Source organism: Argiope bruennichi, chromosome 7 (assembly GCF_947563725.1).
Source record: "Argiope bruennichi chromosome 7, qqArgBrue1.1, whole genome shotgun sequence".
Lineage (NCBI taxonomy): Eukaryota > Metazoa > Arthropoda > Arachnida > Araneae > Araneidae > Argiope > Argiope bruennichi.
The window spans coordinates 38,609,660-38,623,347 of record NC_079157.1 but is presented as its reverse complement, the minus strand read 5'-3'; the positions used below and the strand labels follow the sequence as shown (position 1 = coordinate 38,623,347).

Here is a 13,688-nt window from a genome sequence, read left to right as displayed (position 1 = left end):
ATATACTAAAGTGGACACACTGAATTTTTTTCAATATTCCGTCATGATGTCACTGAATTTTATCAAATTTCTCTCATGAACATACTGAATTTTATCAAATTTCTCTCATGAACATACTGAATTTTATCAAATTTCTCTCATGAACATACTGAATTTTATCAAATTTCTCTCATGAACATACTGAATTTTATCAATGTTCCTACTCAATATTGTAACATGGACACACTGAATTTTTTTCAATTATTTCATAGCAATATTTTCTCTATTTTGGATAGCTCTCAAGCGTAAAATGAAACTTTTCTACGATGCAGAGATCTATAAAAAGATCGACAGACCTTGGGACAGTGTGGTGAGGTTTGTGAATGTCACCCTTCCGGAGATGGGGTGGGGCGATGGAGAGTCCCAGGAGGTGGTGATGGATGTCGGATGCGGGCCCGGACGACTCACTTCGAAATTCATCCTACCTCGCTTTCCAAATTTAAAAGAACTCATCGCACTGGATATTATTCCTGAAATGATCGAGGCAGCGAAGTCTCTTTATCCCCATCCTAAGGTTGAATACGTTGTGGCAGATTTCGACGACAGGTAAGGAAGGTTTCGAAACTGAAATTTCCCAATTTTTTTTCAGAGAGTTAACACGTGAATTGTCAAGTGAAAACAATGTGTCTCACAAGTAATGTATTCGTCCGAGTTATCGCTGATCATAGGTTTAATCACAGATGCTTCAAATGAAATCTTTTGCTTTATTATCCTTAATCCGATGCTTTATACTGGCGAAATAACTTCGTAAAGCATGTCTTCCCAAACAAAATAAGCTGGTTGGCCTTTTATTTATTAAACTTACTTCCTCTTTTTAATGGTTTATCTCTACTCACCTATCTGTTTGATGGAAAAATCGTTATATTTTTTCAATTAATGGATAATTTTTGTGCAAAAATCTACTTAATTCTTTAGAATGAGCGTATATGTGCGATTCGAGGAGTAGCAGCAGCCCACAAACAGTAACTAGTAGTAAACAACCACAACAGCATACAAAACGGCCAGACAGAAAGAAGGAAGGGAGAATCAGCTATTCTCTAAAATCTCTCCAAACGCTTGATTCTCCACTGTCTCTTCGCTTTAGCTATACACAGCTGCCGACTCACTACTATACGACTGGCTACTCCGCGCACGAAATCGATGCTGCTTCAATACTTGTCTCCAAGACTCGGTGCACGATTCAGTTCTCAATCCAGCAATCACTTGTGCTCCTCTCAATGCTTATGCTTCGCTGGACTGATCCAACTCATTCGTCGCTGAAGACTCTCAATACGCGACACAACCCACACTCGTTATACGACTGACTTCCGCACAGATTGCTAGCCTTTTATAACTTCCGGAGCAAGGAACAGAAGGTTCTTTAACAATCAAGCATAAATCGCCTCGTATTGATTTACCGCCAAAGTTATAGAAGATTCCAGTGCCATCCATTTTCCCACTAAATTATTCGCCAAATAGTCGCCGAACCCGGGGGGTCATTGTCTCTCATCCAATGGAGCTGATTGTAAAACGCTCTTTCCTATGTTGGAATTAACTGGGCTGGATAGCAACATTATTGATTCGTAACAATATAATAATTCTAACAGACTTAACGGTTTGTACTGTGTTATTCTATTTACCATTTGCTTTATAATAATTCTTTCGACTTGATTTTCAATCACTGGCACAATATTATTTAGGAAAGCATATAATAATATTTAAGGTTTTGATCTTGAGCTCGAGCTCAGGTGTTTGCATCTCTAGCTTAGATTTTTTTCAAATATGCAGGAAATCACTATTAGAACTACAATTTTTAATGAAATTTAAATATTTTTATAGAATTTCAGTATGCATTATTATATTTACTCAAGATATTTGCTATTTATATATAATTTAGTTTCTTTAATTCTTTTTACAGACTGGATACCCATGGATGTGATAAACTAAGAAACTTTTTCCTCCTATTGCAACATTTTTATTTCTATGAATTTCTTTTATGAAAGCTCTTAATGGCCGGACAATAGATCATTGGCGATGCTTAGATTAAGAGGAAAAATTCCTACTCATTTCAATATGCATTCTAATACTTATATCAGATATTTGTTGTTACATATAATTCTATGCCTTTAATTCCTCTGGTGGACTTCTATGCCTTTAATTCTGGTTTACTTCATTTTAATAGAATTAGTATGCATATTTTTGTAAGTTTAGCAAGTATCACATTTTAATTATTTCTGTGATGCCCATGGATGCGATGAAGCTAAAATACTCTCTCCTCCTTTTGCAACATTTTTACTTCTCTTAATTTGTATTATGGAAGCTCTTGACAGCATGGCAATGCTTCATTTGCATCTACCAGACCAAACTAAAACATAGCTGATCTGCACGATAGGTCAGATAATTTATTTTGTCTGATTCCAACAACTTCCACCACTTTCAACTTTTAGCCCTAATTTCCTATGCATATGATCATTTCAAAATTTATAATGAAATTTCCTTTCGTAAAAATGAAAATAATTACAAGAAAATTAATTTTTCTTTGGAATTTAGATCTTCCATTGAAAAGTGGAAGGGTCAGCTGACTAAATTCGTATCGATTCATTGTTTCAATCGTCTAAAACATCAGAAGCAAGCTTTCGAAACCGTTTATCAGCTCCTGAAACCAAAGGGAGAAGCAGCTGTGCTCTTCCTCCTACGCAATGGTTATTACGATGCGATAATGAAGCTATCGAAAGATCCGAAATGGAGCGAGTATCTCAATGTGAGTTTGGCCTCTTTCTAATGTATGTTGCAAAGCTCAAAATACATCCACTACCTAACCATGTAATATTGCATGCATTTTTTTTTTCTAGCAACAGTCCAATCCGACTGTCATGAAAAATATCAAATTTATTTGTTTTATTTGTTTAAATTATTCAATTGACTATCGAAAGCCAGCACACAGATATGTTTTCGTATAAAGGATAGAAGTCGAAACACCAGTTTTTCCGGTATTTTATAAAACTCAAATACTTTAAGAGAAAATAATCGAAGCAAAAAATTATAGATGTTAAAAAAATCTACAAAATGAACCTAAAGTGTTAAAGTAGAAAAATGTGGTCAGAAATAGATATAAAACTAGCAAGAGTTATCTCCCTAAACTCTCTTGCATATTCTCCAATCTTATCCCCCTCATCCCCTCAAAAAGGTTTGGAATCTAGATAAGGCCGCTAATAACCTGCATGATATGGGTGAACATAAGCAAAGAAATATAGATATTTTACATGTATATAGCATTTTGACTGGCTCTATCATGCTAATAAGAAATTTTAATGTATTTTCACACTAAAATTTGCAAATAAACTAGAGTTATAGTCCGAAATAATATACCGAATATTATTAATTTAAGTTGCATATGTGCGTTTACATAGGTGAGAAAGTACAGATCGACAAAAAGGCATCCGTTTGACAGATTTGACTCAAATTTAATACGGGTCTGCAATTATAGACGATAAATGTGTAATTTTATCTACTGAGTTCTTTTACATTTTTTAGTTTTCATCTTCACTTGTACTCAATAAGAATGGCAGGCTGACTTCCTGGCAATCACTTGTACTCAATAAGCATGGCAGGCAGACTTCCTGGCAATCACTTGTACTCAATAAGCATGGCAGGCAGACTTCCTGGCAATCACTTGTACTCAATAAGCATGGCAGGCAGACTTCCTGGCAATCACTTGTACTCAGTAATTATGGCAGACAGACTTCCTGCCAATCACTTGTACTCAATAAGCATGGCAGGCAGACTTCCTGCCGATCACTTATACTCAATAAGCATGGCAGGCAGACTTCCTGGCAACAGAGTTTGTCAAAAATTTAATAGAAATCTACAAATTTGGTAGTTTTACAAATTTGACGTTCGTCCCTGTCGAGATCCATCAAAATCTCGATTGTGATTTTTTTGATGAAATCCGTTAGCCGGGTGCAAGCAAAAAATCGCCAAATAATGCAGAATTCCGCCAAATTTCTTACGCCAAATTCGCGTTTGGTTCACAATTGGCGACATTTGCGCCCGGCTAATGGAAAAGTACCGATTCGATATAAATAAGTATTATTTATGTCATTTTTTTCATAAATAACGGCCATCTTTAACACTAATTGTTGGATTTGTTTTTCGTTTCAGTTTGATGTGACGGAATGCATCCCTCAATCCCAGCAACAAAATTTGAACTCATTTCATTTTAAGAAAATTGTAGAAGATATTGGTTTTACTGTTCTACATTGCCAAGAGACGCAAAATGTGACAACATTTCAATCCGATGAAGAATACAAATGTAAGTGAAAAATAATATAGAAAAAATATTTACTCATAATTTTGTTTTGGTACTTGCTTATTATATTAGACCTCATATTTTATCGCCAAGCCTCTAAAACACATCGCCATTATTGTAGCATTATGTATAATGGAGCTTGGCGATCTTGGTGCAATCGGAAAACAGCTAAGTGAACCCGAAGGTCGATATAAGACACATGCACTTTTGTATTTAATATGTTTTGTGTTAAAAGAGTTTGAAGCATAATTAAAATAAATCTAATAAAAATATTTACTAAGCAATCAAAAATGTTTGGACTTTAAGTTGATTAAAGACTGTTATTTATTCAATCAAAAACTGATAGAATCATACTTAAGAATCATTTGTTATGAGCTATCGTGAATTTTAAAGGTTACAGAATGTGAGTCTTGAAATTCATTCATTAAAAGGCCTCAGTAAATTAATGTCATAGCTTCGGATCGGAAGATTCCAGATTTGGAACCTCATTCCTCATTTCTAAAAATCCATCACAAACCTGGTACACATTAAATCTGACATCTTGGATGAAACATCTTTCAATTTGTGAAGTTTAAAAAGAGAGAAGGCTAGCTCAGGCTCCTTCTCATCATCTAACCAGGTTTCAAATTTAAAAGGTTATCCCAAAATAGTCCTTTTGTTGCCCCAAGCAGAAATTAAATATAATTAAGCTAAACTTATTGAAACTGATTGCAACTTGCCTCTAGCGTATCGCAGTAACATACCGCAGTTGTGAAAAATATTTTTAGACCCTTTGAAGGAAGAAAAATTGCCCTCAAAATGGAAAAATTTCTCAAAAAAACATGGCCCGATCAAGAAATTCCCAGTGGAGAAATACAGGAGCATTTGTTAGATCTGTTGAGGATTCTCAAGTGAACCAGATCAAATATAACAGTTTTGTGCATGGAATACATATAAAAGCCAACCTCATCGGTCCATAAAATATTTCTTGGCTAATTCCGAAACATATCGATCCATGCGAAGAACGTCAATGAAGGTTTTTCGAAAAATATTATAGCTACATTTGGATTCTTGCAAGCGATGAATTTTATACGGATAGATTTCGAGTGCCTTCCTCATGTATTTACGTGCTATAATGTAAGGCAGAACTGGTTATCTTGATACGGCATGAACTCTAGATGCCCTATGGGACCATATTGATCTGTTCAACAAGAGCGGTTGGAGCATCCAGCACTGGTGGAATTCGGTTTTTTTCCTCCCCCACCTTGGCCAGTTGAACTGCCAAGCTACCAGTTTCTTCGAAAGGTTGGATCACTGGCCGCAGACACTGGACCCATACAAGAAAAGGGCTTTGGCAGCGTCATCGCCATTTCGATTTAAATGTTTTGGTATCAAAGCACGCTCCAGCAACGAGAGAATCTTTGTGACGGTCTAAGAAGTTCAGAACCACTACGCCCTACTTAGGACAGTCCTTCACATTGTCTTTTATAGAAATTTTTGCGCCCCCCCCAGTACTGCGCGCACAGAAGAATAATTAAATTTTCATTTAGATATATGGTTCTAGTGTAAAGAAATGTAATAACCAAACTAATTATCGACACCTCGTATTCCTTTTTTTTTTTTTTTTGATAGAGTCATATTATAATTCACTTATTTTAAACTGATTGCAGCGCCTTATTTTCACCTAGTGAACTTTGCTTGAAATATTTAAACAGATGGCAGCGCCTCATTTTCACCTAGTAATCTTTGTTTGAAATATTTTTTGAACCAACTAGTTTCCCATGGTCTAATATGTATAACCTCGCAATATGAAGATGTTACGATCATTGCTTTTCTCTCAAAGATGTTCCAAATAGCGATGATTTAACTTCAGTCACTCTGTATATGTGTTTGTATTTTTTTTATTTGAGTATTTCGTTAGTTTAGTTCTCATTTTTTTTCACAACAGTTGCTTTGCATAATTAAAGAGATAAGAAACCGGTACAATAGTCTACAGAAGGATCAACAGAAAAAATTCAGCATTTATTATTTTATTCTCTTGTGGCGGATTGAATTGAGCGAGGATAGAACCTGAGACCTTGTGGTCCGCAATCCAGTAACATGACCATGATACAAAAGCAATTACTCGTGCAGCGTAGTTGTTAACTGGCTTATAAGCTATTTAACATATTATTCACTACACTCTTTAACATATTATTCAATAGCTGCCTGTAATTGATTTTTATTGGAATGGGTGGATTTTTTATTGATTTGACTGAAATATCGATTGCATTTAGTTCTAATTATTTCATGATATTCTCAATAAAATGCCTTTAAAATCGTTGTTATAGACAGTAATGTCATGTTGATGTTAAAATAGTTTTATACCTGTTATATTTTGTATACGTGAGTTTTGTTATTGCAATCGAGCCTAGAAATGTTCTAGTGATTATGAAAACTTAAGAGTCTAGGTAATCTATATCAAAACACTCCTCCCCCTTTTTTTGTGATGAAATTTCAGTTAATGTTAATCTGTACTATTATATCAAATGAACTGTGCAGATAGTTTTTCATCGTTAGTTTCCAATAATGGAAAACATTTACAAAACTGAAATAACAAAGTTGTGTTTTTTTAGTTGTTGTTTTAAGTTGGTTTTTTTTTTTTTTTTTTCGAATTTTATTGCAAGAGCGAAATTAATTTTTGAAAAAAAATAAAAGTAGGAAATATATTTTGAATAATAACATTTTTGGGGAAAATTGCAGATAACCGCTAAATTCCCTAGAGAAACGCTTAGAGACACACATTAATATGTATAATACTATAACGTAGTCGTCACAGCAATTGTTCTTATTGCTTATTGTCAAATGGGAAAGAGAAATATAAAAAAATCTCCTCACAAACGTTGCTGACTGCTGAAGTTAATATTTTTAGAGTTGCAGTTACTCGCATATCATTGTTTCGCTTAGTAATTAATTGAAATGAAGGTATTATGACAAAGATTACAGAGGATGACCTGCCGTATCTCTGAAGTTCTGATCATTCACATGAAAAAAAGTATAAAAGTAAATGAGGTGATGAAAATAGGCTTCCAATAGAAATTGAATCGAACTTGAAAACAAGACTAACCATCGTCTAATCGCTAGGATTTGTCTTTGTAAATTGATTATTTTATCTTCCAAAGTTTTTGCATTATCTTTAAAATTAAAAAGTTACCTTTTCAATGATATCAATTTCATTTCCTTGCGACTTTCCTCTATTGTTAGAGAGAAAAGGTAACTCTTTTTTAAGTTTAAAGGTAATGCAAAAATCATTTTTGAAACTTTTTCCGTATAAAAAATAACCTCGGCTCAAGCAGCATGCTCCCACTCCCTGTTGCATCCTAACAGCCAATGATATTGCAAGAGCTTATGCTTCTACAACTGTCATTTCTACTAGGAATAAAAATTCAATCTGCTGACCACTCCCACAAGATTACTTCAGAAAAAGATCACTCAAAATAATAAACACGAAGCCTTCTATAAGTCTTCAAATTTCCCTCTGACCGGGCTCGGTCCTCAGTGAACCAAATCATTAACGCGACTTTTCTGTATTTTTAATATATATATATATTTTTTAAATTTCTCTTTGATATATCGAACAAATGTTTTTAAACTTTCTATTTTATTTTTAATATCATGATGAAATTCAAACTCATCCTGTAGTGCATTTACACGTGCAGTCTTGTCAGTGTAAAATTGAGAAAAGGCTATTGTTTTCTTCGAACATTTACTCCGAAGTAGAATTTTTTCTTCCATTTTTATTTTCTAGTATTGTAGCCCCTCTTTTTCCCCTTGAGCAGAGAGCGCCCCCTTGTGGCGTTTTACAGAAGACAAGCAGTTGGATGGCAGACCTGCATCCTGAGGTCGACTTTTTTCCCAATGCGCAACCCTTGAGCTAACGCCGAATGCTTTCGGTTGGAAACGGTGGAATCCCTCCACCATAGTGTTTTCTTTAACTTAATTGTCTATGTATGTTTGTAAATTTTGTAGTGTAGCTGTGTTTGTGGAAATTAAAAATAGTATATTTAAAACCAGGAAGTTATTTAGAAAACCACAACACATCACTATAGTATATACACATGTTACTTTCCATGTTCTTTTATTTGTAAAAGATTAATTCATTTTTTTCAATGTTATCCAAAAAACAAAGGGAATTTTTTTTTTAATACTGTTATATATTAAAAGATAAATAGATTTTTAAAAAATCAAAAATTTTCGTGACGAAGCTGATCGCCAAAAGCAACTAGATCTCCTTAATATGGTAAACATTAAAATGCATTAGCGATAAATATTTGGTTACCAGATTAAACCAATTATGAAATAAAAGTTGGTCCCTTAATTTCCCTAAACATATGCTTGGTAAATTTTCCAATGCACCGATATCCTGAATAGTGTTAATTCTCTTTATTTGTCCACTTACTATTTCTCTTTCATACACATCACGCTGGGATATTGATTCAAAATTATTTAACTGACTTCACCGATTTCCAGCTTTAAATGACATGACGAAATAGGACGAAAGGTACCCCAAATATATTTTTAAATTATATTATGGATATTGTTAAGGAAAATCGTCCCGTATATATACGAAAGTTTAATACAAGCTGGATAAGGAAAAACTACACTTATACTCAGAAAAACAAGATGATGAAATTACAAAAACAAGCCGAGATGTCACCAAAGAACACTACTATTAGTTAAAGGAAAATTATTAAATGGTAAACAGAACAGAAACAGGATTAGAAAACAATAAAAGTGCTCAGAATGCACCACTTTAAAGCGCTCTATAACCATAACTAGAAAGAAAGAATGATCGATGCTCGTGTGAGGGCTTCTGCTTATATAGTCTTAAAATAGGCCATGATAATACATAGAGTTCTAAAGAGGAGCCTCTGAAGCTCGGTTTCTAAGTCATAATGGCGATATTGTGTCTTCCCAAACCCTCTTATATCTCTCGAGTCTCCAAATTTTTGTCAAGTTTCGTTTGATCATAGATTTGACAACCATTTTGCATTTATTAAGAATATCAGCAGATCTCACCTTCCTTACTCTAAGAGTATGCAGGAACACGGAAATTTCATATTTATAACAGTAATTAAAAAAATTTTAATGCAGTAAAATATTCAAAATACTAATCTGCTTTAATATGAAAAGTAATGTATGTCTTCTTGTTGGCGTTATAATGGGCAGACTGTGGACGACTACAAGACATATTTTACACAAATAAACTTTGGATGATGATACAAAATTTTTGTATCTATGACAGTAACTATAACCTTCCAAAAACAACTTATACCCCTATTTAAAATTCCAAAAATTATCTTGAATGATACAATTTAAATTTAGTAAAAAAAAATCGTACAATTTTTTTCTGATTTTCGAAAGATTTTTAAAAATAATTCTTTGAGTAATTTTTATAAATAGTTTATATTGCTGCATTGAAAAGAGACAGATGACTCTCCATGGACGAATGGTCATAGTACTGGTCTCATAATCAAGAGATCGTAAGTTCGAATCCCACTAGAGACAATGTGATTCACAGTTTGTGTAAATATTTAATTCCTTGATTTTATGTTTTCCTTTATTTCATGTTCCAGCAGATTCTGGATTTCTTTAGTGTACCAGATAAGTGTTCTGGACTTGTCTTACTGTCTCCAGAAAAGTATTCTGGAATTTTCCCTGTTAGTATAAAAGCAGAAGATTGTCAATCACTGTGTTCTGAGTTCAGAGTTGAGTTAATAAATTGGTTTAGCTCTACCTCTTGTGTGTGTCATTGCGTTTCACATTAAAGCACCTACGTGACAATATTGTTGCAATAACAATGAAGCATTAGATCAAATATCCAATAATATGATGTTTTCCATTCTGGAAAACTAAGAATTGTGTATTATTTGAGCAGATTAAATGCGAAATTAGGAAAGAAATTTCAATACTTCTAAGATAGTTTCGAGTAATGAAATTCGAGTAACAAATGTATAGTTCTGATTTTACGTTTTTAAAGGCACTATAAAACTTGAGACAGCTTATTTAATATTCATTTGCACAGTAAATTCATGAGTATGAAGCTATACATAGGGAAATAAACTGAAGTAAAATTTACATTTCATTGAGAAATTTACATTCATTGAGTAACATTTTCATTTTGCTAAACAATATTCCCGGTTACCAGATGGTCGAGAAAGATGACTAATCAATAATATAAGGAATAATCAATAAATAATACACATAATTTTTGATATAATAATTAAAAAATGTAATAAATAACAATATGAAATGAACAAGAAAGTATTGCCAATTAATTACTTTTCGACATAACTGCCATTCATATTGCGGCATTTATTCCGAAGCTAGATCATTTTGGAAATTCCTTCGAATATGAATATAGTCACAATCACAAGACCCCTTTGATGCAGTCTTCAAATTTATGACCATTCAGGTCTTCATACATAAAAAAATGAATATTGGAGGTGTGAAGTCCAATGCTACACGACAGGTGCTCCAAAATCTCTCAATTCAATCCTTGTAGTTATGCCTTCCCCCCCCCCCGTCAGGATTCGGCTAGAAAGCTTTGGAGAATCTACCATAAGGCAAAATTTGTCGTCCTCAAATTTTCATCAATTCAGTTCATGTGACTCTGAAGCCGACGGCATTCTGTGAGACTGACAAATTCAAACTGATCCAATGGTGGGACAAATGCTTCAACATGAATAGCAGTGATGACCAGAAATAATAATCTGGTAAATGTTTTACTTCCTTTTGATATTGTCATTCATTCGTTTTTTTTATTAATGTGTTCCAAATAGCTTGGCCACCTCATTTATCTGCCTTTGTACAGTGAAAATCCTCTTTCATTTCCTTTTGTACATATATTAACAGTACTTTTCCCCGTATGATTTAAATTTTACTTTAGTGTGTTTGCCTACATATATTTGCATATATACTTTTGTATTTGTATTTTGTATATTTTATTTGATCATGCTTATTCAATTGTTTATATCATTTACTGTATGTTTCTATGTGAGCAATTTTGTTTCATTTTTGCTTTTGTTTGTGTATCTGCTTGTTTTCCACTATTTTTTTTCCTTCTTTTTTTGCATTTGTGCCTGCGACCTTATATTTGAAATTTATTTCACTGTCAATTGCGTACTGACTTACATCTGTAAGCCTTGTGGTATACTTGTTGGCACACAAGGAGTTTATACATAGAGAACAAAAAAAAATGTGTTCCAAATTATATACATATTTATTGATACCCCCGCTTTAATTCTCCTTTTATCTCTGTAGAAAAACTATTGTTTACTAATAGATGTTCTTCGTTATTTCACTCTCATTGGATTCTTAATGGGTTTTTTTTATTTCGACTTTTCAGCATTTTACTATTCACTTTGCTCTTTTGTACCCTACATACCGATTAAGGAAGTGGAAGATTTCAAAAATGATCTCCTGTATTATATCTTGCAAGAAAACGGCAGGAATCTGAACGGAACTCCAGTGGACAAGACAACCACCGTTGAAATGGTGCTGAGAAAGTGATAGTGATATTCTTGAATAAAATAACACAGAATATTCGGGTTTCTTTTTATTATTTTTATAATTTTTTTTTTCATGCCTTCATACTTCAAGTTAAGTTCAGATTTGAAAAGCGTGATAAGCGATTAAATGATTTCACGCCTAATTTTAAGAATAAGTTCATTATTTCCTATCTTTTTTTTTTTTTTTGAATAAGCTTAAGAATGGAAACAATTTTGGCGTTTTTACAATGGATTCAGTGCATGTTGGGACGCGGGACACTTCAAATAATTTTTTACATACATTTATTTTTATTATCTCCATACTTTGTACCTATACTATATGCATATAGCTTGCTGAAATATCTGTCAGTAACAGATATTTTTTTATTCTAATAATACAAATGAGAAAATCACAAATCCGGTTATTCTCTTTTCGAAACAATAGTAGCTTTGTAGTGAAGAGAGACACATGGTGTTGTGCAGATGAAAACACCAGCTTTTGGGAATCATATTTTATTGAGATTTCTTCTAGATTCCACATATTTAACATGGAAGAACATAGAGAATGAAAGAACATGGAAGAACATAAAGAATGAAAGAACATGGAAGAACATAAAGTATGAAAGAACATGGAAGAATAAAATATCACATAGTTTCAAGTTGGTTAGCGAACTATCACAGAGTAGTGATGTTTTACTGCTAACTGAAAGGCATCATGGGAACTACAGTAGACTCCCGATTATCCGCGCCTGCCGGAGTTAAGTTTTTTTTTTTTTTTTTTTTCTTTTTCTTCTTCTTCTTCCAAGCAAAGAGAAAATGCTTCCAAAGCAAGAAGCAAACACAAATGACTGATTTCTTCAAAAAGGTGTAGTTTTACAGTTATGCTTTTGTAATTACATAATACATTACAGTATTAAAACAGTACATATGTATTAATTTTTCTGTGTATCCTTGACGCCTCTCGTAAGTACAAAGCACTTTTCTGTTTTCATTAACAAAATGCATTTTAGGTTAGTTTTGAGTGATATACTAAAATATTAAGCGTTAGTTAAACATTTCCTGCTGTTTATTTTACGTTTTATTGTACATAAAACGATTTTTCAAAGTTGGAATGACTTTTTTCTCTTTTGCTATACCCGTTTTTAGCTTCTTTCGGATTATCCGCGATTTTTGTTATCCTCGGCGGCCGCGCCACCCAATTCCGCGGATAATCGGGAGTGTACTGTATATAAATACTCCATCTCAAAGTGCCATCTAGGGGCAGATGGGGAGAATAGACACTATATTGTTACACACTTTTTTCCTGCCAATACCACCAATCAATCGTAATAACTCATCGCATTTAATCGCTAGTTCAGCAGTTTGCTTGCTGTCTAATCCTCTAATCTTTACTTGTCGGCGACTCCGACTACTCTCACACACGACTTCCCTGCAGCTGCAGTGTGCCTGTCTTTTATAGTTCCGGAACGTGGAGCTAGAATCTTCCAGACCAATCAGTCCATACCTGGGTGTATCTCGGTTCTTAGTGGATGGATCGTGAAAGTTCTCGAACTTTCAAGTATACATATATATATATATATATATATATATATATATATATATATATATATATATATATATATATATATATATATATATATATATATATATATATATATATATATATATATATATATATATATATATATATATATATATATATATATATATATATATATATATATATATATATATATATATATATATATATATATGTTACCGTTAAAGTATGAAATCCGTTATTTTATAGAATACCTAGTTATTCCATGAAATAACAGATCGTGTCCGTTAAAATGTAAAACTCTCTTGTATTT

General features: G+C 33.1%; 1 protein-coding gene across 1 annotated transcript; it reads left to right on the top strand.

Annotated features, from left to right (window-relative positions):
• The first annotated feature begins 289 nt into the window (after positions 1-289).
• On the top strand, positions 290-11,857 carry LOC129975350 (uncharacterized). The gene is made up of 4 exons (XM_056088413.1): positions 290-585; positions 2,569-2,779; positions 4,180-4,330; positions 11,694-11,857. Exons 1-4 carry the CDS (start codon positions 290-292, stop codon positions 11,855-11,857), a joined length of 822 nt encoding a protein of 273 aa, XP_055944388.1.
• Positions 11,858-13,688: the final 1,831 nt, after the last annotated feature.